The sequence below is a fragment of the Citrus sinensis genome, chromosome 8 (assembly GCF_022201045.2).
Source record: "Citrus sinensis cultivar Valencia sweet orange chromosome 8, DVS_A1.0, whole genome shotgun sequence".
Lineage (NCBI taxonomy): Eukaryota > Viridiplantae > Streptophyta > Magnoliopsida > Sapindales > Rutaceae > Citrus > Citrus sinensis.
Genome location: NC_068563.1, coordinates 28867353 through 28892367, shown reverse-complemented (window position 1 = coordinate 28892367; position 25015 = coordinate 28867353). Strand labels below are relative to the sequence as shown.

Here is a 25015-nt window from a genome sequence, read left to right as displayed (position 1 = left end):
GTTGGTGTTCCAGCTCCTATAATGGATGTACTATCTTTGTTGAAGTTATGAAAGTGTTTCTTTCCCTTTTCAAAAAAAAAAAAAAAATGCATGCTAGCCCACGCTCGCTCATATCATTACACTGCTAAAATTTACTGGAAAATTGTACATGTCAGCCTTGAAAGGGTATTTTCGTTATCCTATTGGTCCATTAACGGTCAATTGACGGAAATACTAACTGTAGGGGAGGGATATAAAAATACAAAGATACTTTCTATTAAACTGTTATTATCTGAAACCTCAGGGGAGGTATGTAAAAATAACCTTAATCCAAAAATCTTTTAGGATGCTTTAGGAAATAAGGTTGGAAAATAAAGTTGGATAATTATAATTTAAAAATTAAAATATTAAAATATTTGATAAACACTAATTGTTATAACCTAAAAGATATCTGCATATAATTTTTTATTTGTATAATAAAAAAATTATTATATCTTTAATAATTTTATCAAAATTATTATTTAAAATTTATATTTTTTACATATTATTAATTTTTATTTTATAGTTACAATGTTTTTTTCACAATAACTGTAGCTTTTAAGGTAAAACTTAAGGTAAAGCACTTCAATCCCAGAGAAAATCTTAATTTTGAGTTGCATTCTCTTAGTCCAAAGGCACCTCATAATCTCTTAAGGTAAATCATCATATAAGAAAAATGAAATCAAACATCCAAAAGGTAAAGATTATTAGCTACTGAATGAAAAGTTAATTGGAACCCTAAAAATAAAACAATATAAATTTTTCCTTCCGAGTAGAAGCATATAAATCCAGATTAATAACAAAATGCAGACCGTTTCAAATTTAGTATTGAACAAAAGCTGTTCAACAACCGGTAACAGAAAATAAGAATGAAAGAATTTGAAACTCCCTGCAATCTGCTCTAATGCTCTCTTAGCTAATTGCTTCAACAATACATGACATGAAATTCATAAGAAACAAAGGTACAATAATAACTTTGCAGAAAACATAACTTTGCTTCCACTATCCCATCACACAGAATTAGAAGCATTTCCTGTGCACAATAGATGGGCCAGATTCATCATACTCAGCCTTCGCAATCCACATCTGCGTACCAAAACATAAACAATGAAATCACATTAGGATTATTAGAAAATAATACCACAGTTCAGCCATAGTCGTGCCTGTTGTTGTTCCTAAACAAGGAATATAAGAACAGAAATACAATATATCAAGAACTACATCCTGCAAAGAGGCTTCAGTGGAACAAGTATTATAAACAAGATTAGAAATGATAATATTCCATTCCCACAATCTACGATTTCAACCGTTATTGTGACCATCATAATTACACGTACCTGCTGGAAGGTGCTGAGAGATGCTAAGATGGAGCCTCCAATCCAGACACTATACTTTCTCTCAGGTGGGGCCACCACTTTAATTTTCATGCTGCTTGGGGCCAATGCAGTAATTTCCTTGCTCATTCTGTCAGCAATGCCAGGGAACATTGTTGAACCACCAGAGAGCACAATATTTCCATACAAATCCTTCCTGATATCGACATCGCACTTCATGATGGAGTTGTATGTGGTTTCGTGAATGCCTGCAGATTCCATTCCAATCATGGATGGCTGGAAAAGGACTTCAGGACAGCGGAAACGCTCAGCACCAATGGTGATTACCTGCCCATCAGGCAATTCATAGCTCTTCTCAACTGCAGAGCTAGTCTTTGCAGTTTCTAGCTCTTGCTCATAATCAAGGGCAATATATGCCAGCTTCTCCTTCATATCCCTCACAATTTCACGCTCAGCGGTGGTAGTGAAGGAATAGCCACGCTCAGTCAAGATTTTCATAAGTGCATCGGTAAGGTCACGACCTGCCAGGTCAAGACGAAGGATAGCGTGTGGAAGGGCATAGCCCTCATAAATGGGGACAGTGTGGCTAACACCGTCTCCAGAGTCCAAAACAATACCTGCAAAATTGAGGAAGGAAAACAAAAGAATAGTTAGGAATTGAACAAGAAGCACTAGTACAAGACAAACTTGATTTTTCATTTTTTCATCCCTTCTAATAACATGACTGGAAGCAGAAGAAATCAATTACACAGATCCATCTCTCCTTCAGATTCTCTATAGCTTCATGTACGCCAAGTTCTGAAGTCACTGAATGCTTCCAAGACTACTCAAAATATTTAAATTTCTCTTTACTAATGCTTGTAACGGCTACCCTATATCTAAACCTATAAGAATGATTTCCAGAAATACAGTTGCCAACAGCACCATCTGTAGATCACGTTACCATCAATCCCCAAACAGTTGAAAGCCAAACTCTTCTTTACTTTAACACTATCTTCAAACAAATCGTAGAAACTTTTGAAACCAGTTCAAGGCCAAACTCTTCTTTACTAATGCTTGTAACGGCTACCCTATATCTAAACCTATAAGAATGATTTCCAGAAATACAGTTGCCAACAGCACCATCCGTAGATCACATTACCATCAATCCCCAAACAGTTGAAAGCCAAACTCTTCTTTACTTTAACACTATCTTCAAACAAATCGTAGAAACTTTTGAAACCAGTTCAAGTCATTGAATCAGAGAGACACCTAAGAGTAACCTGATGGCATATATATGATGGTCATATTATCAAACACTTACCAGTTGTACGACCACTGGCATAAAGGGAGAGAACCGCCTGGATGGCCACATACATAGCAGGAGTATTAAAGGTCTCAAACATAATCTGGGTCATCTTCTCACGATTGGCCTTCGGGTTGAGAGGTGCTTCAGTGAGCAATACAGGGTGTTCTTCTGGGGCTACACGGAGTTCATTGTAGAAGGTGTGATGCCAGATCTTCTCCATGTCGTCCCAGTTGTTCACAATACCATGCTCAATTGGGTATTTCAGTGTTAAAATACCACGCTTGGACTGAGCCTCATCCCCAACATAGGCATCTTTTTGACCCATGCCAACCATTACACCAGTGTGGCGTGGGCGACCTACAATGCTAGGGAACACAGCCCTTGGAGCATCGTCACCCGCAAATCCAGCCTGAGAAAAAAGACAATGCATCATGAATAAAATATCAGAGAGCTCAGAATGAAATAATATCAGATACCATGAAATAAAATCACAAAGAGCTCAGAATGACAATTATGTGAAAGAAAATTGAAGATTAAGCATCCCACTGTTACCTTAACCATTCCTGTTCCATTGTCACAGACGAGTGGCTGAATATCCTCAGCGTCTGCCATCTTCTATCACCAGCTGGAATAAGTAAGTAATGACTCACAATTAGAACAGGAATTAACGAAAACAAAACAAAGCAGGAACATAGACATCAATAATAAATTCCAGCAATCAATGAGCAACCACAACTAAGCAAATTTGAGTCATTTGATCTACACAATTTCTAACTTACTCCACATATAGAACAGAAAAATTGTTCACATCAAAAGATGACAAACAAACTCTCTCCCATGGTCCCACAAAAACAAAATTATGTAAAAATTTCTCAATCCTCATGCATACAGAACACAATTGATAAGTAATGTAATTAAACCATAAGTTTTAATTTTCGAGATTTGAAATTTTTAACATCATGGAGAAACTAAAAATCTTAAACCATACATGGCAAAAAATCGAAACAAAGTACAATCTCTCCTTTGATGCTTAACACATTATAGTAAAATGATTCAAACAAGAAATAATCATATAATTCAATCGTCAGTTCCTGCTCCACAATGAAGACAGCAAACAAGAACAAAACACGAACATTATAGATCCATCGGCAGCACATTAATCACAAAGAATCATAAAATCCAGATCAAATAATGATTATTAAAAACAGATCCGTATCAGGCAGCTATATGAACGAGGGAATCCGGAATCTGAAATTTTATGTTCCTTTCTCTCACATTTTCTGAAGAATCAAACAGATTAAACAGCCAAGCTAAAATAGAAAGAATGAGCAGAGCAATTGAAAAAATTACGGTAAGATTAACAGATAATTTGGGGAGAGGAGACTCCGATCTCAGCAGCCCGCCCTTGGCCCTGGGGTTCAATTCAAAATTTAAGAAATGAAATTGAAACCACGTCCAAATGAAACTTACCGCAAATGAAATTCGCTTTATAAAACAACTCAGTTTTCGGTGTTACATCCTGGCCGTTCGTTGTTTTTTTATTCTATATTGAAGCTTGTCGAGACGCGTGTACCTGTGATCTGGTTCTCCCCGTAATTACAGCTGGTCACGAAGCTTTTGTCAAACGCAAAGTGCAATTACGATTTTGCCCCCCGTTTTTTTATTCTTTTTTTTTTCCGTTTTGTTACTTGATGGATAAAAAATTAAAAACTTAAATATTATGATATATGTCCAATAATCAATTATAGAGGTATGTATATTAAGATTACGAATATTTATTTAAACTTTAAAGTTTCCCATGTCCGTCAGTTAAGAGTTATTTTTCATGTCCATCAATTAAGAGTTATTTTTTTTTTCAAATATTTGAAAGTAGATCCAATTTAGTTTAGACCAATATCTAAAGAATAATACTAATAATTTCAATAATTGAGTCGCAATTGATGTCGTGGAGGGTAGAACATTAAATTTTATCACTTATAAAATTCACTATTTGATAAAAGATTCCATCTCAATTGTTATTTAGCATTTATCTCTTAAATAGTAAACTTGGTACTGACAAAATTAATATTTTATTCTTTAATATATAAATGTCACATCATTTGAGACTTAAATTAGACTCAATTATTAGTATCCCTAACATTACCTATATCTAAATAGTGTCATTAAAACTAATTTAAGGGCTACTTATATCTATGATTTTTTTAATTGTAAATGTTATTAACGATTGTCTAAAAAGTATTCAAAGTGACTAAAAAAAACACAAAGCGAGCCTAATGAAACAATTAAAAAAGAAGTTTATATTTCAGAACTCATTAATCAAAATCTGTTGACTAAACTACCCTTGTAAACAATAACAAATTGTATAACCATTATGGACATATAGATCCATAAATGAATACTCACAAACGTAGAGCAGACTTTCTTGATAGATATACTAACAAAAGTTCTAACTACAACCTTTAATTTCATGGTGTTGTGTATTTAATACAACCCGTGGATGGATTGGAAAATCTAAAAGCCGAAGCCCAGTAGAAAACGGAGATTCAAATTACCGTGAGCCCGCGGCTCAAGTGATTGATGTGAAATCCATACAAGTGAGGCCAGGCCCAATCACTTTCGTTTGTAAAGTACGTTTGCATAATTGCATGGTTTATGTTGGAAAGAAGAAGAGAACGGCTTGTGAGGCAAATACTTCCCATGCTAAAGCTTTCCCTAAACGAAGTGAAGCCTGAAGCTTGAGCTTCTGCAAGTAGCTACACTCTCGCCGAATCAAGAACATTGATATTCAAAATAAATAAATAAATAAGCATTGTCTTGCAAAAATTGATATTACATACTTAGCTCGTACGTACTTGCACTTCCCTCAACTCATTCTAATTTTAACCTGATCCGGCACATGCATTTTAAACTATTTGATACTGTATGCACATTCAAATTTACCATACCCCTCCACATATCTTGGCATGTCTACAATGTAGTCACTCTTAGGCACAATGACCTTCCATCCACCATTGAAAACTCGAAATTTTTGGTTGCATGTACCCTTAAGTTTTCATTATTAACTCTCATAATGTTTCGTGTATTGTATATAAAACATCATGATTGGGGGAGTTAATAGTGAAAATTTTAGGGTTGTAATTATCAACAGCAGAAAACTTATTAGAAGTTTTCAACTACTACGGCCGGGGGTTGTCCCTAAACCATTAATGTTGCTTTTAAGTTACAAATGTAAGAGCATCTCTAAACGACTTTTTAAATTAGTATTTTATTATTTATTTGAAGAGTCTTTTGGAGAATAACATATTTTTTCACTCTCTTTTTTGCCACATAGGTAAGCAAATAGATATTTGAAAACTAAAATTAATAGAGTCTTTTGGAAATGCTATAAGAGGTCAAACCAACTGAACTGTCCTCTTAACATTAACACTCTAAACTTTGTACGCATTTCACGTTTTGATGTGTAGGTATATGCTACAAAATGATTTTATTATTTTCCTTTTAGGCTTTGGGAACCTTACTAAAAATGATGAGAATAATTAAGATGTAGAAACGAAAATGGCGGGAAAGAACGGGAGTTAAAAAAAAAATGGAGTAAACAGTACGGAAAGCAGGAAGCAAAGAGTTGAAATTGGGGGAGAGATGATTGTTGGAGGTGGGGCATGATGATCGTGAATGGGAAGCAAAATCATTAAGCATGAGCATGAGAATGAGCTGCAATTATGTGCCATGAGAGTGTGTGTTTGTGTATCTTCACTTTTGTTTATTCATTTAATTGTTAATTATTAACTATCATACCCCACGTTATCATTTCCCTTTTATTTCTTTTGTTAATCGGAATGTTTTCATTTCTTAATTAAATTAATTCGTATATCATCAATAGCTGAGATTCTTGCTGCTATTTTTATAATCAAGGCGTATCAACCGCTAGAGCTTTTGTTCTTTTGGCCCCCTATATTTTCGCGTATTTTCATTTGAATTCAGTTATTTTCCCTATTCAATTAACTTAATTGTGTAATGCATGAAATGCAACCGATGCAGACAAAAATGAATTTGGATCTCACTGAATTCTTTTACGATAGTAATGTATATGTAAATAGTGTATGATTATAATTTAATTATTTATATATAAATTATTATATAATCTCTTAATCTTGTGTTTTACTTGATATAAGGTTATATCACATGAGACCCTCTGAAAAAATCAACATGAAAAATTATGGTATTTTTTTTAAATGAAAAATTAATCGAAGTGAATGAAAAATCAAAGGCTGTTTTCACATTGCTTTTCAAAAACTGTGAAAAATGTAAATGATACTTTTGTTTTTTGTGAAGAAAAGTAATTGAAAACATCATAATAATGATTTGGTGCACCCGTTGCACCATAGCTCAATCCTTTCATTATATATTTTTTTTTTCAACTTTTTGTTTCACATTCCTCTCTTCAAATAAATTAGTAAACATATTTGTCTATTTTATTTTTGGATTACAATTTTAAAACAACACTATTATAAATTAAATAATTCTAACATTAATATTTTACAAGGGCAAATGATTAATGATGGGAAAAGTTTGGGAGATTTGTGAAATCTATGTGGTGAATTTATAAATAAAAGAAAGATTGATGAACAAAAGAGAAAACAGAGGCCAGGAAAGTGGGATCCTTGATAAATCTGCATACCCATGTAATGTCTAATATATAATGTGATGAAATCCAAGCAATCTCCATTTGGGTCCCTCACTTTCCGCTCAAGAAGACAATTGCACTCATTCTTATCCTCACATTATCATTTCATGAGAAGAACATAAACCGTTCGACGATAAAATAGTTGTGGATCATTTACATAGAGTTTGTGGATCAAAATTAAAACTTTTGAAGAAATTGTTCCTCGTATTATATATAATTTTCTTTATGCTATCGAATGTTCTTATTGCTTCAATTTTTTTTTTTTTAAATTGTTGTTGTCAATTACAGTCAAATTACACTAGCTACAAAATAACCATAGGAATGTTATTGATTACGAATAATATTGATAATCGTTTTTGTAATGTACTACTAAACACAGGATATAATACGATAGGAGTTTATTGACCTATCCTTTGCAGAGGTTAATTTTCAAGGCACTGAAAATATATAATCAAAATTAACATACTTCCCCAATATTAATTTGGTAAACAAAAATTACATTCATCAATTTTTAATATCATACGCACTATAATTAATCAAGATTGGCAAACTTTACCAGTGTTAATTTGGCAAACAAGAAACATCCGTTATTTTTATATCATATGCAATCAAAAATCCGAGATCCGTCATTTTTTTTTTCAGTTAACACTCTATCTTCTAAAGTTTCAAGCGAATTTCTGGTGTAAAACATAAAAATTCATTTAAGTAATATAGCATAGCAAGTTTAACCTAGTTATCGTCTCCAACTCTCCATAGTGCATTTAAAAGAGAGGGAAAAATCCCAAGTCTAGATTTCAAAATGGCCTGCCGGGAGAGACAATGTTGCGTAGGACACAAAACTTGAAATTGCCGGCCTTGAGCGGGAAACATGTGAAAAATTCTGTTAAAATGCAGCCAAAACAGCTCTCTATATTCCAAATTGGCCAATAATTAATTAATATGATGATAGCATCCTTCTAAAGATAAAGACTGGGATGCTAATAACGTAACCAAACATAATCGTACGTGAAAATGTTTTTTTAGTGCTGTGTATTGTCATGCTCAACCAAAATTCACATTCGAAAATCGAGTTTTCATTACCCATTAGTTAAGGGACAGGGTAGATTATCTTCAAGATAATGTGAGATCAATTTTGTTTATGATTTGACGGGATCATGAAAGATGAAAATTAGAAGATATATAAAAACCCATTTCAAAATTTGATTTATATATATTTCTCATCAGACATCTTGGATAAGAAGTGAAAAAAGGCAATGATGTTGCTATAAAACTTGCATTCCTTCGTTATCATTGATATATCTAGTTAATGATCGATCTTCTCTCCTTCCTCTTGGTCTTGGATTCATATTAAGCACCAAATCATGAGATTATATGACATTGGGCCACACACAAAGGCATGCACCAGACAATGTGTGTTCTTGCGGCCAACTTAAGCCAAGACACTTTCTGATCATCAGAAAAGGCCTTTCTGGCGAGAAACTAAATGTCAAATTATCGCGAGAAGTGCTTTGCAAGATAACGTGCATGTCATGCGGTCGATCAGATGGTATCCCTGTAGTAAAGCACGTGCTTTGTTGCATCAAAGTTTGGAGAAATCAGAACAGAAGGGGAAAAGAAAAAGGCTAATGCCTAATTTAACGAGATTTTGGTTGCTTTTAAAAAACAGCTGATTTAAGCGAAAGAGACTTTTTAGAAAGAGTGGCTCTTTAATTTAGCAGAGAGTGTGTAAGTGTATATATGTTGCATTGGATCCTTCGCCGAAGTGGCCTGGTTTCAAAGCTTATATTCTCTCTCTGTCATCGAGACTTAAGAGCTAGGTAGTGTCTCTTGAGAGCTAGAGTCCAAGCAAGCTTTGAGAGATATCAAACAAAAAGACAGAAGCATATGTGATGTGGCTTCTTCTGATTCCTCTTAGGAATAAGCCAGCCCCCACCTCTGTATCTAGCTTGCTATTTATCAACCATATATCTTCTCTTCTGATTTTCTCCCAAAGTTAGCTAGCTTGCTAGGTTTTCTATTCTGAGTCTATCTTGCTTTAGACCCTTTTTTGGCTGTTTCTTACTTTGTTTTGTTGAATTTTCTCATCATGGGTGTGTCAAATTCAGAGATGTTGGATCTAAAAGCCCTAGAAATGGATTTCTTGGCAAGATCAACGTTAGAATTTCAAGATCACGATCCGTGTGAAATTATTGCTAACAAAGAAGATCATCACGATGAAGGAGAAGGTGAGTGCAAGATTGTGGTGGCTTCTTTGAACATAAAAATACCCTCTTTCGGAGAATTCAAGATTGAAGAAGAATTTGATCATCAAGAAGATTTTGATAGTGGGTTCAAGACTCCAACGTCTTTGGATCACCAAATTCCAGTGTTGCTTCAATGCCCAGCTGCACCAAGAAAGCCCAAATCACGACCTATACTGACAAAGCGAAAAGTGCGGTCTCAGTCTCAAAGAAGGATTCTTTATGATCTGTCGAACGAAATTGAAGCCTTGTTTCCTCCGGCTCTCCGTGCGGATCTTGGTAACACGATTAAGAAAGCCAAACAGCAAAACTGAGATCATCAAATATACAAAATGAATTAACAATATTATGCTATCATCATCATGTATCTTCATGTGCTATATATGAAGAACTAAGCTCCTTTCTTTTCTTATATACGTTTCAACGCTGAATCTTGTTCCAATATTAACTTTTTAATTTCTCTGTGATCACTGCTTGAAGGTTTTGTATGAGCTAGCTAGCTATCAGATCTGAATCTGTAACTTGAAAAGTACAAAAGATCAAAACCAAAGCACCTACAAATAGGGCAATTCTAATTTTGGTTCTTTTTGATTGCATATATTGACGTTGGTTTTGTTAAAAAACAGAAACAAAGTTTGCTTTGCTTTGGGATGCATTGACTTTCCCAACAGAAACATATGTATAAGATTCCCTCTTATGACAGAATTTATTGTGATCATAGTAATTAAATTGATGATCTTTTGCTTTTGCCCCAACTTTCCTTGGGGGTAGAATTAAAAGCAGTACTTTTTTCTGCTTCTAGGCTATGCTTTCTATATAATTAAAAGCCCTTGTTGATGATGCATGCCTAAAAGATGATGTCAATAATATTGGAGCTAGCAAAAGGAAATATTGTCCCAAGTCCCAACTGTTACACTCTATCAGTTCCATGTAACTTAACTTTTCTGCTATCAATAGAGGCCTGAGCTTGAAGGGTAGGTAGACTATTAGGTGTTGAACATTTCATTATTTATTTAATTAAAAATAATTAATAACAAAGTGAATTCTGTTGCAAGTACTTGATCTTCGGTCAGTTTGATGCAGAATGAATCATTTTCATGAAAATTTAATAAACGTGAAAAACTTAAAGCATATTTGAAATTTTTGCAGACAATTTCGTGCAGTAAAAATATACCTGCAGCTGCAGAAGTGATAAAAGGGTAGCTAGCTAGCTTTAGTTCTTTTTCCTGAAGTTGATACACGTACCTCACTCATTGGAAAGCTTAAGGTCTATGAATCAAATTAAAGTTGTGCAGATTCTTTGTGCTAATTACAAGCTTGGAAGAAGAGACAATTCTTGGGAAGCCATGAAGCGCATATTTGAGTATATCGTTGTCAAGAAGTTTAATGGTGTGATTATACGCATTTCAGTTGACCTAATTCTAGTTCTTTTGTTTTGGAAAAGATGATAACAACAACAGAATGCTTAATATAAAATAATTATTAGCATTAAGAAAACTTAAATCTTGGCCTCCCATCAAAATTGGGCTTGCAAATAATGTTTTGAGGTTCGGCCTGATTCCTGGATTTAATATTCTCCGGGCCCTAAAATTGATATGGATTAGGAGTTAAAAATTGAGCCCATTAGGGCTTGCCGATGTTATTCATGCCTCAGCCCGAGCCCTCTAGAGATCATCTCTGTTTCCTTGTTATGTTATTATGGTAATCTTGCAAGAGAGTCCAGTTATGTTTGATTTCAGCTTGCTGCTACAAATGAATCAGTACCCTCTTTTCTTATCATACGTCTCTCAGCATATGGATATGATTTTATTATTTTTATTTGTTTATTTATTAACCACCAATTACTCAAGTGAATTATTTATAGAAGTTTAGTTCATGAGAAAACCTTGAACTGTTAAAATACGTATACAATGAAAAAAATTCATATAATTCTATATACGATTTATATTTTTTATAGATATTTATAAAATATGGACGTCTATATTAAAAAATGAAGTGAATTTTCATACAAGTTCAGTTCATGAGAAAATCTTAATCCATTAAAATACCTAAACAGCGAAAAAAATTATATAATTCTACATACCATTTATGTTTTTATAAATACTTATAAAACATAAACATATGCACAAAAGAATGATTCCGCAAGGTAATGCCCACGAAATAAATATGCTGAAAAAAGTAAGGATCTATTGTCAATCATACTTCCACAAATTTAGGCCTTTTTAATTGCTATGATATGTTGCGAAGACCAGCTTTTGACCCATTCTTTACCACTAATTCTTTCTTTTTTTTTAGCCCTTTATTAACATCCACTCAACATGACTTGATACCAAATTTACTTATACTTCATATATAGTTTTGACGCTTTTCTATAATTTGGTCAACACTTCATATATCTTTTATGAAACATGCAATATGTTTTCTTTTGACTCAAGAGTGGCATGTTTCATTACCGTAATGCATTTGGAATAATTGAAGAACACACACATATATTATCTCCATAATGCATATCAAATTACAGAATTTGAAGGGGATGTCACGCTGGGATTAAGTCCAAATCTTTCTCTTTCAAAGAAAAGAAATAACACTTTTAGTCTTGTAGGGGGACCCTGATCTTGCTGCTGCTGGGATTTTTTTCTTTCTTTAATCTTCCTTGCTAGCTGGAACATGAAATTAAATATTGAAGAAGATAAAGAGAAGTTGAATCATGTGAAAGCATTAGTTCGACGAGTTTCTCAGGCCCCAGACGCCCAAGATTGTGGACCCTTGAAGTAAAAGCTTGGGCTGACTCAGGAATTAAGAAGCTCGTGGACTGAAGAGAAAGTTAACACACTTGATTAGGTTAGACTTCTTCATGCGCTTGTTATTGCTATCCACCAACGCAAAAGTGCTTTCCTTTTTAACACTTCCTCGGATCCTCCTCTTTCCACAAGCTTTCTTTGATCATTATGAAAAGCCATTGAAACCTTTCTTAGTTAATGGGCCGGCCGTATCCCCAAATCTTATTCCTAATATGCCCTTAACTTTCTAGTAAAAATGAGGTCTAACAAAACACGCGTTGAAGCCAATCACATGGCACAAATGTGAACCACATTATTCTTGGGTAATCTAACTAGAGTTTTACCAATATAAATGATTAATTAGCAACATTTTTTTCTTGGCATTGTCTGGTTAAATCAAAATTTCAACTCCATTTATACAATACTAACAAATTACATCACATGTTTAACTATGTTTCGTAAAATATGTAATATTAATCACAAGATTACTTAAATGAATTTATAATTTTTTTATAGAAATTATTGGCTATAGTTAATGTTATGCATTTTCTTCGAAATGGTTCGATTCAATCATTTTAATTTGGTTCGGTTGAATAATAATTTGATTATGAATTGATTTGATCATATTTAATTCAAGAATTAAGAAAATGAACCAAATTGTCAAAACACAAGAAATTTGACAAATTAAATCGGTTTACTAATTACGATTTATTTAGAAATCTCTCTAACTGAATTTAAAAATGGGATCAGGCTACGGTTCAACAGTGGCACCGTGCCACAGTTGCACCTAGCCGTTGGATGCAGTTGAATTGGTGGGATCCACTGACATCCAACTGCATCCAACGGCTAGGTGCAACTGTGGCACGGTGCCACTGTTGCACCTAAGGGGAATCCTTAAAAATGTGCATTCATAATTTTTCTGTTTTCATTTTTTTTTCCCCCAAGAACCTCTAAGTTGGGTAAATCAGTAATTTAGGCAGACAGCTTCTGATCCTCTCTCGGAATTTTGCCTCGATTTTCTTATCTCTCTCTGGGCAACAAAATGATTCTGTCTTTTTCTTTCTCGTCAACAAAACCAATGAAAAGATGGGGAAAAGGGAAAAAGGAAAGAAAGAAAGCTCAGCAAACAAATGATAGGACCTCATACTCATTAGTCATTACTCTGTACTTTTTGACCCTCCTCAGCTTGTTTTTTACTGTGTCTCTCTGATGTAAGCAATGCTCTTGTCCTGATACCGCACTACATGTGAACCAAAACCATCTATCTCTATCTGTTAAAGTAACGTCTACTATATAGAGCATACTAATAGTTACTAGCTTACACTCATCAGTGATAGACCAAAGTTGCAGTTTGCTTGTAAGAGTAGAAAGCATTAAAGCCCCAAAGGAAAATGACAGAATTTTGCTTCATATGTTTCTAGTTTCATGAGGTGAGTGAGGTCACTTCGTTGGACTTTCTTTTAACCAAAAGATCAATCAATCAAGACAACCATATCCATACCAGCTAGTACTTGGCAGCAGCTGATATGGCTCGACAGGTATTCGTTTGTCTTCTCTTTCACTTTAATTTTGGATTTTTTTCACCTGGGGTTCTTCTGGATTTTGTCATTTTGTTTTTGGTTTTGCTGGCAGTACAATTCTTTTTTTACTGAATCACGTTTGGGGGGTGATTTGATTGTAGGAAGAGGGCTGGCCGTTGGGTTTGCAGCCTCTGAATGCGAGAGTTGGGTTGGTTAGAAACAATGGCGGTGATAATAATTTGGGATCAGTTTCATTCAACACGTTGCTCACTGGTTCCCCAACTTCCTCCACTGATTCCTCTTCAGATTTAGACACAGAGGTCAGTTCAAAAAACGGAAGCCATTTGATTCATTATCACTGTACTTACTTTCTGCTAAATTAACCAGTCATTAGTCTCATTTTCTTTTACTGCTCAATTTAACCTTTGGGTGCTTTTTTTAAGGGTAATGTAATGTAATTTCGTGCCTCTCATTCATAATTCAATATTTAGGTAGTAGTTCTTAATTTTTGCTGGGTATCATGATTATTTTAATTGAAGATGCCAGAAGAAATTAGGGTCCAGTGTCTGTTAGAAGGACATAACTTGATTAAAAGATTTCAGAGTTCAAATTATTTTTTGTCCAAAATCTCGTTGCTGTTGGTCTGGACTCTGGAATCCGCAGTTAGAGATTGTTTTCACCCAACTCATTTTTTATTGTCTTGATATCGATAGGTATTTAAACTATTAAGGTTGTAGTATTTGTTTCCTGAAAAGTCTTGTGTGCTTCCGGTGTTCACTCTTGTTTGCCGGATTCTTGGCATGTTTATTCTTCAAGTATTCATGTAAAAATAAAGATTCACCAGCAAAAAATCCACAGATTATGTAGTATACACCGGGATCACCAGACATGAAGCTACAATGTGGTAATTAACCTTGTAATTGGAGTGTGACAGTTCATAAATTCAGCAAAGAAAGCTGTTGTATTTCATCGAATGCTGCATATGCAGTTTCTCCGAAATGTAAATCCAATTGAACAAAATAACGTGATACAGAAATTTCTGAAATTCAGATCACCAATTGGAATCATAATTCTCACAACAATCTGACATCTCCTTGGGTTACAAAAGATTTCTTTGAAATTGGTGTGAAGGGAGCTACTGTGACTTAAATGATTTTTCCCTTCCTGTTATTCTGATTTTTGATGTGAATGTACGAAACTACCTGCTGTGAAACAGTGGATAGATAATTCGATGGCCTGAACACTAGTATTGTAATTGATTTCAGTCTACAGGGTCTTTCTTTCATGACAAGAGCATTACACTTGGAAGCCTAATAGGTGTTTCAAGCATCTTGGAGCTTTCAAAAAGATCATTAAGAGGGAGAAAAGCAGAAGCAGTGGCGGTGAAGGAGAAAAAGAGTGGCAACAAATCAAGATCTTGGCTATTTTCTTTATGCCCAAGGGACACTACTGATGCTGCGAATGTTAATAGAAACAATCCTCCATCACTTGGTCACTTTCTTGCTGTGGAAAGAAGAGCTGCTAACAATGGATGTAGAAGGAGCCAGAGTCCTAACCTTTATGGACCTGATGATCAAATGGCCATGGCTCAACCAAGCTTCGAATCAAACTCACTTTTCATTAATGGTCGTATTGCTCCCCCACGATCAAGTCCGTCGCAATTTTCTGATGCTGAGAGGAGAAACAATGGAGGATTGGAACCCGAAACTGGTAATGGATATGGAATTCCAGCATTGTTTTCATGCATGTGTGGACAATCCTCCCATTAAGTTTGCTCAGATTTATTTTTTTGGTCTCATAGTTTTGATTGAATATGATGTTCCAGGAAGAAATAAACTTCTATTTATTAGACCAGTGGATTTTTTGAATCTTAAGCACATAGTGTTCTTTCCATTCAATTTTCTCACTTCAATTTGCCGTGTTGTATATTATATGTGTATGTAATATGTGTGCGCATCTCAGTGTATCTGTGCATCTCCAACGAACATGACAGTTACTAGGAGCAACAAATCAAAGCTTGGCCCCTTGGGTCATATTACTTTACAACCGTGGCATGATAAATGGTCAAAAAATAACATTTCCGGAGCTTGCTTTTTTTTTTTTCGTTACACATGTCGAGTTATATCATAAATTTACTCAAATTAATGATGAACAGCTTGTGATAGTTGCATTGCAGAAATAACAATGAGTTGATCGAAAGTTGATCGGTGCTTGTGTAGTGGCTTCTTTTTTTTTTTAATAAAATTACAGACTTAATATAATGATATTTTAACTCGTGATTCAAACCTACTGAAAAGGTTTCGTCAGCTTGTGATCGGCGGCTAATGTTTGGTTTTTCTGCATGACGGGTACTCACTTATTCTCGCAGATTCATGTGAATTTGCAACAACCGTTTTCATTGGATTCACATTAGCAGAACTGTTAAAAGATTTTAATGAAGGTTACATGAAAATGACTCTCGAGAGATATTTTCCCCAAGGGCATATTTTAATAGGAAGGAATTGGTCAAGCTCCATTATGTTGATTTTAAGGTGAATTAATGAGACCCGATTAACTCATGAGTCGTGCTTTTATCATAAAATATTTTGGGATTATGAATTGAGCTCTTTACTTTTCAAACAGTTATGCACTCAAATTTGATAATGTTTTAAGTCAACAAATTCATAATTTGATCATTGTTTACTTTGAATTGTAAACAAGTGAAGACGATTCCTAACCCAATAACCCATCCTTCTTCTGACTGACTCCAATCAGCCAATCCACATTTCTGAAATTTACACCGTCGATTTTCTGACCTTTGCTGGACCCACGTCACAATCATGGGGCCCAGATCAAACGAATTCAATAAAATGTCTACATCAGCGATCAGGGAAGTGGGGTTGATTGAAAAGACCAAAAGATCTTTTTAGGTGGCCCATCAGCAATACCGCATGCACCATCATCTAAAGTGCTCTTACAGTAAACAACAAAAAATAGAAACAAACAAATCTTCTTCATTTCCAAGTTTGAGCAAGGGCATATATACATATAGAGTGAATCAGAGTAGACATCTTATTAAATGTTTATGGAAATAAATATTTAAGTTAGTTCCTATAGTTCTTCGAATTATACTGCAAAGTTTATATACTTAGAGATTTTTAGTAGACTTCATGTTGTAATCTATATAGATTGTAATCAATTAAAAAAATTAAAAAATTTACATCATTATTTTCTGAAAAAATAAGGGAAATTCATAATTACAGATATTTGCTTTCATCTTTTTCTTTCCAGTGTAATTGCATTTTTATCCTAACACAAAATAGAAGACTTTATTTTTTGAGAAATTATCATTTGTATACCATTAGTTTATTCCATTATCAAAAATACTACAACACTTTGAGGGTGTATCAATCGTCCACCTTAAATTGACAAAATGTATCAGCTGACCACCAAACCGTTAGTTGCCGTTTAAGTATGATGACGTCAGAAGGATAATTTGATCTTTTCATATGATACAAGTGATAATTTAAGGGTATACAAGTAATCAAAAGAGAATTTAAGGGTATACAAGTAATAATTTTCAAGAATAAAATCATCAATTCACTGTAACTCCGTTAACTTTCAAACGACAATTAACGATTTGGTGATCGATTGATACATTTTATCAACTAAGAGTAGATGATTAATACACCCTCAAAATATTATAATATTTTTAATAACAGAATAAATACAGAATATATGAATGATAATTTCCCTATTTTTTTTTTTTTAACAGCAGGGCCCGTAAGATAAAATCAAAAGGCGTCTATGGCCCACGTAAGTTCGGTGTGCCTACGCTTTCCAAGGCTTTCTCACAACACGCAAGACCAGCATCCATACCACGTGTCAGCATCTTGTCAGATCATGTTTATCTGGGCCCACTGAGATGCCCCACCCTGATTTGTACTGAACATTTTATATTATCACTCAATTGGAGACATGATCACATGAGAGCCAACAACCGTACAGGCCTCTATTTTTTATCTGTACCTTATTATAAAAATCCATACGAATAAATAATTGATTAAAAAAAAGATCATGCCTGGTAGGGCCAAAACTAAATAACTAATTAACTAAAACCCCTGTTCATATCCTGGACTTCAAAGAGGCAGCCATTGAAAAATTTTGAAGGAGATAAGAATTTTCCCTTTTTTCTTTTCACTAATACAAGTATCTAACAGACTCTTGCAATGACCAAAAGGCTCCTTCCAATCTCAAGATAATAAAGATTACAACAATATGAGACCCCAAGCAACCATTATACCAAACTTACCAACCAAACCTGCAGCAATTCACTTCCTTTGCTTATTTCCCAAATCTACACCGCAAATGGACCATATGTCTATATTTACCCACTGGGACCAGCTCCAGAAGGGAGACTCTTGACTTTGTTATCCCTTCTTCTGAATTCACATAAGGGGATTCTTAATGACCAAATGGAATCTTTGATTACCAAATGCTACCAAGTATCAACGCTTATCAATCCACTCATTTTCGGCAGCAATCCTGCCTGAGCCGCGGCCACCCATCTTGCTAAATGATGTGGATAATCCTTTGAAGCTGCTGCTTCCCTCGCTGAAGTTGCGTGACTTCCTCGCCTTTCTCAACTTTGGCGAACTTATGTCACCAATGTCACGGTCAGCATCTTCCTGGTTCTCGATTTTCACAACAACTAGATGGGCAATGGTGCTTCGGCAAAATGGACACACCGGAGGTGTTAGGCATGCAGTTGTAGGGTTTGGCTTGTTGTGGCAGCATAGGGCTAGTGTGCATTGTGCACACATCTGATGGCCACAATCTTGGACTTCAATTGTACATACCTGCTCAAAGCATATGCAGCATAACTCGGTATCACTAGCCTGCATTGAGTGAGAACAGATCAATCTCATTGTTTCCAAAATCAAAAAATGTTCAAATAAATAGTTTAAGTAATATGGCTTGTCAATATAGAACTAATCACTGAATAATCAGGACAAGGCCTAAAAAGTACTATAGTGAATTTGCCAAATACAGAAGTCTATACACAAGTTCTCACAATTTCTGAGTTGATTCAGCAACAGAACTATGATATGCACAAGGAACGTAAAAATTCTACCTCTAGGAAATCTGTGACCCGTGTCAAAAACAAATCAGCTAGCAAGTAGGTTTTCAGTTCATCAATTGGTCAGAGTGCAGTACAGTATCAGGTCACTCGCAATTGTACAAGTGTTTTTTTATTGACACTTTCAGCAAAAAGACTTGTGGCCCATGTAGCAAGTCACGGTATGGAATTGAATTTCTAAGTCTGTCATTTCCATGCAGTTGAAAACAATTGAGTTGAAAACAGCAGAGCAAGTCTTTTACAGTTCAAAAATTGAGACACTCCATATGGTTTGAATAATTCAACCAAATTCACCAATTTCATATTCAAAATTTCCAGCACTTCCAGGTAATTCAAAAGTTTTGCTCTTTGTTTAAATTTTGATCGATATTTAATATAATTAAGAAATTAATATACCTCAGAAATATTGTCATCTGCTCCGACATCAGAATGCGATGGAGATGGAAGTGAGTATGCAGTACCCTTTAAAATGTTCTTCTCTCTCTCCTTGTTTGCCTCCATCAGGGCATTTTCTAAGAGAGCTTTTGCCTCCTGATTAAGCTCACTGATGAACTTTAGAGGTGATGGCCAGACAAGAGGCTCTGCAGATGCAGGATTTAACAAGGCTGCACAAGCTCCATGTTTGTGCTTCAACGCAACTGCATACGGAATCCTCCTACATAGATATCACCATTTCATAGCAAAACCATTAGCCGCAAATCTTTGGAAAATTAAATCAAGAGAAAAGACAACTTGCATCTGCTTTTTGAATAAAATTGATTGCATGGAACAGGCTGCACATGACGCATCACAAAGATACGAACGACGATAAACGATCAACTTGTAAATGAGTTCCTACAAGTGCTTCTGTTCTAAAACTTTTGGGTTATTTGATGGATTCAATCAAATTCAATAGTTTTGTTTTACAATAAAATACTAGGAAACAACACCAAAAATTTTGCAACTTCACCAGACATCCAAATGTGCCCTTTTGCACTTGTTTTGAAGCTATTAATGTGAGACATCAACGAAGAAACAATTACAACACTGACTTCGCAAATTATTATAATGAAAATCAATGGATGTGATCAACCAAAAAAGAAATTAAATCTTACCCAGATACATCTCTATGAAGGCGATCTGCACCCCATGCCAGCAGCTCGCGGATGCAATCAATAGATCCCCCTCTAGCTGCTAAGTGAAGAGGAGTGCTTCCTGGGCAACTGAAATCAACAATCTATCAATCTACAAACAAATTTAACACCAAAAATCAACAAAAACAAAAGAGTTCACAACAATCATTACCCATATCCACCGGTTGAAGCACAAACAAGAGCACCACTATCTAGCAAAATATGTACACATTCGGGCCGTCTTTGACGCGCAGCCAAGTGTAATGGCGTCGCTCCCCTTCCATCTCTAATGTTCACAAACCTCGCATATCCCCTGAAACCCAATCCCAAACACATCAATATTATCAGCCATTAATAAGCCAAACTTATTTACAAATCTATTAAAGATATCGATTGTTAGCCTACCAAGAAACGGCAATAGGACTAGACTGAGCAGCAGAGAGAATGGCTTGAACGCAATCGGCGTGGCCGTAGTAAGCAGCATAATGCAAGCAAGTTCTTCCATTGAGAGAATCAAACATCAGTATCTGCCAAAAGTTTTACCAAATTAGCCATAAAATTGTCCAATTCAAGAACAACAAATCATAAAGGAAACAGAAAAAAGAAATTGAGAACTTGATTTGACATACATTAGCTCCAGCTTCAAGCAGCCTTTTAACACAATAGATCTTCCCATGCATTGCAGCCAGCATAAGCGGAGTCTAAACCATTCACAGTCATCAAAATCAAATCACCAATTAGAAAAGATCAAAACGACAAAAAAAGAACTTTCACATTCATTCGCACTTAAACATCAAGTTAAAATGGTCGGTTGGTGACCGTCCACTCACCTGCTTGTAACGATTCACCGCATCAGGATTCACAGATCGGTTCAGCAAAATCTCCAAAATCTGCAAAGATAATAACAACCCATTCACCAAAAAGACACAAAAATCAAAGAAATGACATCAAAAGAGGCAAAGCAGCTAGCAACCTCGATCTGGCCATTGGCAGCAGAAATATGAAGAGCAGAGTGGCGATCATAAACAGTGGTTTGATGTAAGAGACTTGAATCTTTCTCTAACAAATCATTAACAAACTCGATATCACCATGCTGCACAGCGGTGAACAAAGCATGCTCATAACTCGCTCCACAACTCAGTCCCTGACCCATCACTCTCTCTCTCCCTCTCTCTTTAACTCTGTCTCTCTCTTTCTCTTTTTTTTTTTTTTTTTGATTCAGAGGGGTGCGCACTTCACCATAGGTTCTTGGTGAAGCGCCACCATAAACCAGAGGTGGTGCTGGTGACAACTCTCTCTGTCTGCAAGCAAAAATGGTTACTTTTTTCGGCTACTTAAACAGAAATGGTCACACATTTAAGTAGTTCGTTCTTGGCGTTTTAATTAAGACAATTGATTTGATTGTGGTAATAGAGTCTCCGTGTATTGGAGTTTTAAGCTGCCCGAAGAGCGAGAAACCTGACCGTGTCAGTCAAAGGGCAGTTACCCTGTGTTTCAGGGCAGCTGTCAGATATTTTTCGGGCAGACTAGATCCCCCTTTTAACAGTTAATTCCAGCCACGGGGCAATCAGATATTTTTGCTACTGTTTAAAAACAGTTGATTAACTCTGACAATTTGTTAAAACAGAGGCTGATCTTGTAATAGATTTTATGCTACTTTGCATGTTTATGACGATTTATGTTTACTACCACTTGCAGTTTACAATCTCGTAAAAAGTTTATTACAAACTTTTGGATAACCGTTGGATCTAAATTTCACTTAATGCGTCGGTCTCTTCGTTGATCTTCAGTAGATTATAATGGTCTAACGAAGTGTTTCTTGTTATCAATTTATAGAAAATCGAAATGCTATTTGTTTTAGATTTATGATTTCTTTTAAAAAAAATTATTTACATATTCTAAAAAGCTACTAAATGCCGAAAAGGGATTCAAGTTGTTACTTCCACGTACAGTTCTTAATTGTTTTGCTAATCTTATATTTTACTAGACACAAATGCTTTATTTATTTATTTTTTTTCCAAATCTCAATTCCGAATCGCTGAGTATATCCTGGCCGTTGGAACTCGGAGCTTGACATTTTTGAGCGTTAGATTACGGAGGGTAGATTTGGAATTTTATTTTGGAAAAAGATGTTATTGCAGCTGGCGTCCGGCAATTGTCTGAACGAGTGGAATAAAAAGGAAGCTTTAATTTTAGGTAACATAATCTCTGAAGTTACGAACCAATGTCCGACCAATAACAAAGTAAAATTGGTTGGAAGTTGATATTACTTCTTTGCCCCGTACCTTTCAAGAATATTTACAATAGTCAGAATGACAGTTTTCTATCATCTCACTGTAACAGTGACGGTGACAGTGCACAACTCATCGAGGTGGGACTTTGGAATCTGAAAAGAAAACTCTGTATTTTTCAATTTTTGTGTAAAATGTTTCTCCAGCGAAAAAAATATAGATGAATTAGAAATTACTTGAAAAAAAAAAAAAGAATTATATCATAAAAATGTCGATAAGGGTCTAAATTTAAAAAATTCTAGTGTTATAAATTAAAAAATTCTAGCTTTTTATATATATATATAAAGCTAAAATTACGTAGTTGAGTGCACAGAAACTTCAACGCGTTTTTATATGCATAATAAAGAGTAGCAGTTGACTATAAATTATGAATTAACCATACACACCCTATAACTTGAGCATCGTCAGATGATGTGTCGGAGGTGGTGGTTTGGATGGGTACTATAACCTTCCCCTATATTTAAAGCTATATGGTGAGGTGACAATATTGACAGATTTTGTGCCTTTATCGTCGACTTGCTCTAACGTAAATTGTTTCTGAAGCAACAAATTAAAGATAGAAGGGTATAACTAAGTTACAAAATATTGTAACTTTCAATAACCTAAGCATTTTACCAATCAAGTCAAGTATATTTTAGTTGTCAAATACTTTTGAATTATTAGATATAATTTTTTAATTGTTGAAGCTTATAATTATATGTAATTTAGCAAGGTCGTAATTATTGATCTCCATTCGAGTGTTATTTGCTCCTTAATTTCTACCAAAAGAACAAAAGAAAAAGTAATTTAAGGTAAATTATTTGAGATAGACATGTTTCCCCTAATTTTATTAATGTCGGAGGTTGTAAAAAAAAAAAGTAAATCATATCTTGCTACTCCATCCACATTTCATAATAAAAAAGATTTCTCTACTTAATTATTTCATAATTAAATAAAGAAATTAAACCCTAGGATTACTTTATGGGAGTTCGTACACTTGCTCTCATAACAATCTACACGTCGTGAGAGAAAGTGTTCTCTCATTAAACCAAAAGTTTATTGATACAATTGCATCAACCAAAGGTGAAATGATTAGGTTCTTTAAACCATCAAATGAAAAGTCCAAGCTAAAGAAAAGTATATACAGAGCGACCAAATTTTTTAGCATTTGTATCTAAACTAAACACGATTCTCATTAATTCGGACTTTGGTCAATAATAAAAGCTAGATTGTTTTATTTGATTTGAAGCAACATTTGTTAATTATCGTATCCCATGTGTTTGTCAAAATTGATGGAGGCCACTTTTGTCTCTAAGTAGCTTGTCAACAAGTTATATGCTTAGGGAGACGTGTAAAATATTGGGTCCTCGGGAATGCATTCCCATCTCTGTGTTCCAATTGCCTTCATTATTTTTTACATTGTTTTCTGAGAATTATGGCAAAAATAAAATAAAATAATATGAGAAGAAACATTATTTCATTATTTGGTATGGTGATTTGTCCCAACATGTCTGATTTCAAACTTCTGGAAGTTTTTTGCCCTTTTTAGTTTTTATTTTATATTTTTCAGGATTAGAAATATCTATTAAAAACATTTATATTCTTTTCTAAATTTATTTAAGAAAATTAAATTCACTCTCCCGTATCAATTATTATAGATTTTATCGCTTTTAGAAATTGTTATATATATATATTGTATTTAAATTGTCATCCCACCTGATGTGATTTCATTATAGATTAAAGTGTGTCAATTAATTACTTGTTTTATAATTTATTGTCACATAATGCATGAGGGCCAGCCACAAGTTTGCCACATTGCCTGCTCATTTTTTGACAAGTGTAGCACAACTGTTTATATAAATATACTTCTATCTAAATTTCAATATATAAGAACAAATCTTATATCATAACATATGAAATTACTTTCAAATCTACGGCCGTCTTGGCCCTTGGCAGGTGAAAAAGTAATGTGAATCCATTCTTATATAATTCACGAGTCTAACTCAATTTAAAAATTAAATTAAGAATTGAAAATTATCTCAACTTATAATATTAGTCCAAAAACTATTCCCAACTGGGATAATATCCTCAAGACTGGCATTTTCTTTTTTCTATTTATAGTTAATTTTCAAGGGTTTCTAGTTTTGTCTAATATTTTTCACATGTCTATAAGCAAAACACGAAAAAATTGATGATCTTAAAAGGTGGCTTAGATTTTGAATTCTCTATTACATATTCAAGTTCCGAGGTAGAGGCTTTGTCTGGCTTCTACAGCACGAGTGCGGTTGTATGAAACATGCAAAACAAGTTTCTCAAAATCTCAGCACATGTTTTCATTACAAGAAGATGATCAGTAAAACAAGGCATGCACAGACTACAACACTCACTTAAAATATTGAGGCTCTGATACATATACGAGCTTTTGTTCCACTTTTTTAATTAACACGTTACTTATATACACTAACCAGTTGTTAGTCAAATAATCTTCTATAAATCATTGTTATAAAATATTTATTGTGTAAGCTCATACAGGATTATTAAAAGAAAAAAAAAAAGTAGCCTTTTATGCCTTTTAATTTTATTTTATTTTTAAGACTGTGGTCAGACTTTTCTTTCAAGTAGCTGTGAGATCACAATAGAGTAATTAATG

At 34.5% G+C, this 25015-nt stretch overlaps 4 protein-coding genes across 4 annotated transcripts; 2 read left to right on the top strand and 2 right to left on the bottom strand.

Annotated features, from left to right (window-relative positions):
• Nucleotides 1–811: 811 nt before the first annotated feature.
• LOC102614385 (actin-like) lies at nucleotides 812–4153 on the bottom strand. The gene is made up of 5 exons (XM_006488250.4): nucleotides 3991–4153; nucleotides 3193–3265; nucleotides 2656–3049; nucleotides 1356–1969; nucleotides 812–1104 (listed from the first exon to the last, which is right to left on the bottom strand). Exons 2-5 carry the CDS (start codon nucleotides 3250–3252, stop codon nucleotides 1039–1041), a joined length of 1134 nt encoding a protein of 377 aa, XP_006488313.1. The 5' UTR covers nucleotides 3253–3265; nucleotides 3991–4153; the 3' UTR covers nucleotides 812–1038.
• A 4876-nt stretch (nucleotides 4154–9029) lies between these two features.
• On the top strand, nucleotides 9030–9995 carry LOC102614104 (cyclin-dependent protein kinase inhibitor SMR3-like). Its single transcript, XM_006488249.4, has one exon. The coding sequence runs from the start codon at nucleotides 9411–9413 to the stop codon at nucleotides 9876–9878; it is 468 nt and encodes a 155-aa protein (XP_006488312.1). The 5' UTR covers nucleotides 9030–9410; the 3' UTR covers nucleotides 9879–9995.
• Nucleotides 9996–13451: 3456 nt separating this feature from the next.
• On the top strand, nucleotides 13452–15738 carry LOC102613797 (uncharacterized protein At3g17950-like). Its single transcript, XM_006488248.4, has 3 exons — nucleotides 13452–13882; nucleotides 14026–14184; nucleotides 15130–15738. Exons 1-3 carry the CDS (start codon nucleotides 13871–13873, stop codon nucleotides 15631–15633), a joined length of 675 nt encoding a protein of 224 aa, XP_006488311.1. The 5' UTR covers nucleotides 13452–13870; the 3' UTR covers nucleotides 15634–15738.
• Nucleotides 15739–17830: 2092 nt separating this feature from the next.
• Nucleotides 17831–21498, bottom strand: LOC102613504 (putative E3 ubiquitin-protein ligase XBAT31). Its single transcript, XM_006488247.4, has 8 exons — nucleotides 21069–21498; nucleotides 20926–20985; nucleotides 20725–20796; nucleotides 20501–20622; nucleotides 20268–20408; nucleotides 20078–20185; nucleotides 19380–19638; nucleotides 17831–18741 (listed from the first exon to the last, which is right to left on the bottom strand). Exons 1-8 carry the CDS (start codon nucleotides 21246–21248, stop codon nucleotides 18352–18354), a joined length of 1332 nt encoding a protein of 443 aa, XP_006488310.1. The 5' UTR covers nucleotides 21249–21498; the 3' UTR covers nucleotides 17831–18351.
• Nucleotides 21499–25015: the final 3517 nt, after the last annotated feature.

Bases quoted from the DNA above. Each gene is read 5' to 3' on its own strand.
- LOC102614385 (XM_006488250.4), bottom strand. From the start codon at position 3,252: ATGGCAGACGCTGAGGATATTCAGCCACTCGTCTGTGACAATGGAACA. The intron at 3,050-3,192 runs GTAACAGTGGGA...CTTTTTTCTCAG, and splicing joins ATGGAACAGGAATGGTTAAG to GCTGGATTTGCGGGTGACGA. The intron at 1,105-1,355 runs GTACGTGTAATT...TTTGGTACGCAG, and splicing joins CTCTCAGCACCTTCCAGCAG to ATGTGGATTGCGAAGGCTGA.
- LOC102614104 (XM_006488249.4), top strand. From the start codon at position 9,411: ATGGGTGTGTCAAATTCAGAGATGTTGGATCTAAAAGCCCTAGAAATG.
- LOC102613797 (XM_006488248.4), top strand. The intron at 14,185-15,129 runs GTCAGTTCAAAA...AATTGATTTCAG, and splicing joins CTTCAGATTTAGACACAGAG to TCTACAGGGTCTTTCTTTCA.
- LOC102613504 (XM_006488247.4), bottom strand. From the start codon at position 21,248: ATGGGTCAGGGACTGAGTTGTGGAGCGAGTTATGAGCATGCTTTGTTC. The intron at 20,623-20,724 runs GTATGTCAAATC...AACTTTTGGCAG, and splicing joins TGCTTGAAGCTGGAGCTAAT to ATACTGATGTTTGATTCTCT. The intron at 18,742-19,379 runs GTATATTAATTT...CACTCAATGCAG, and splicing joins CAGATGACAATATTTCTGAG to GCTAGTGATACCGAGTTATG.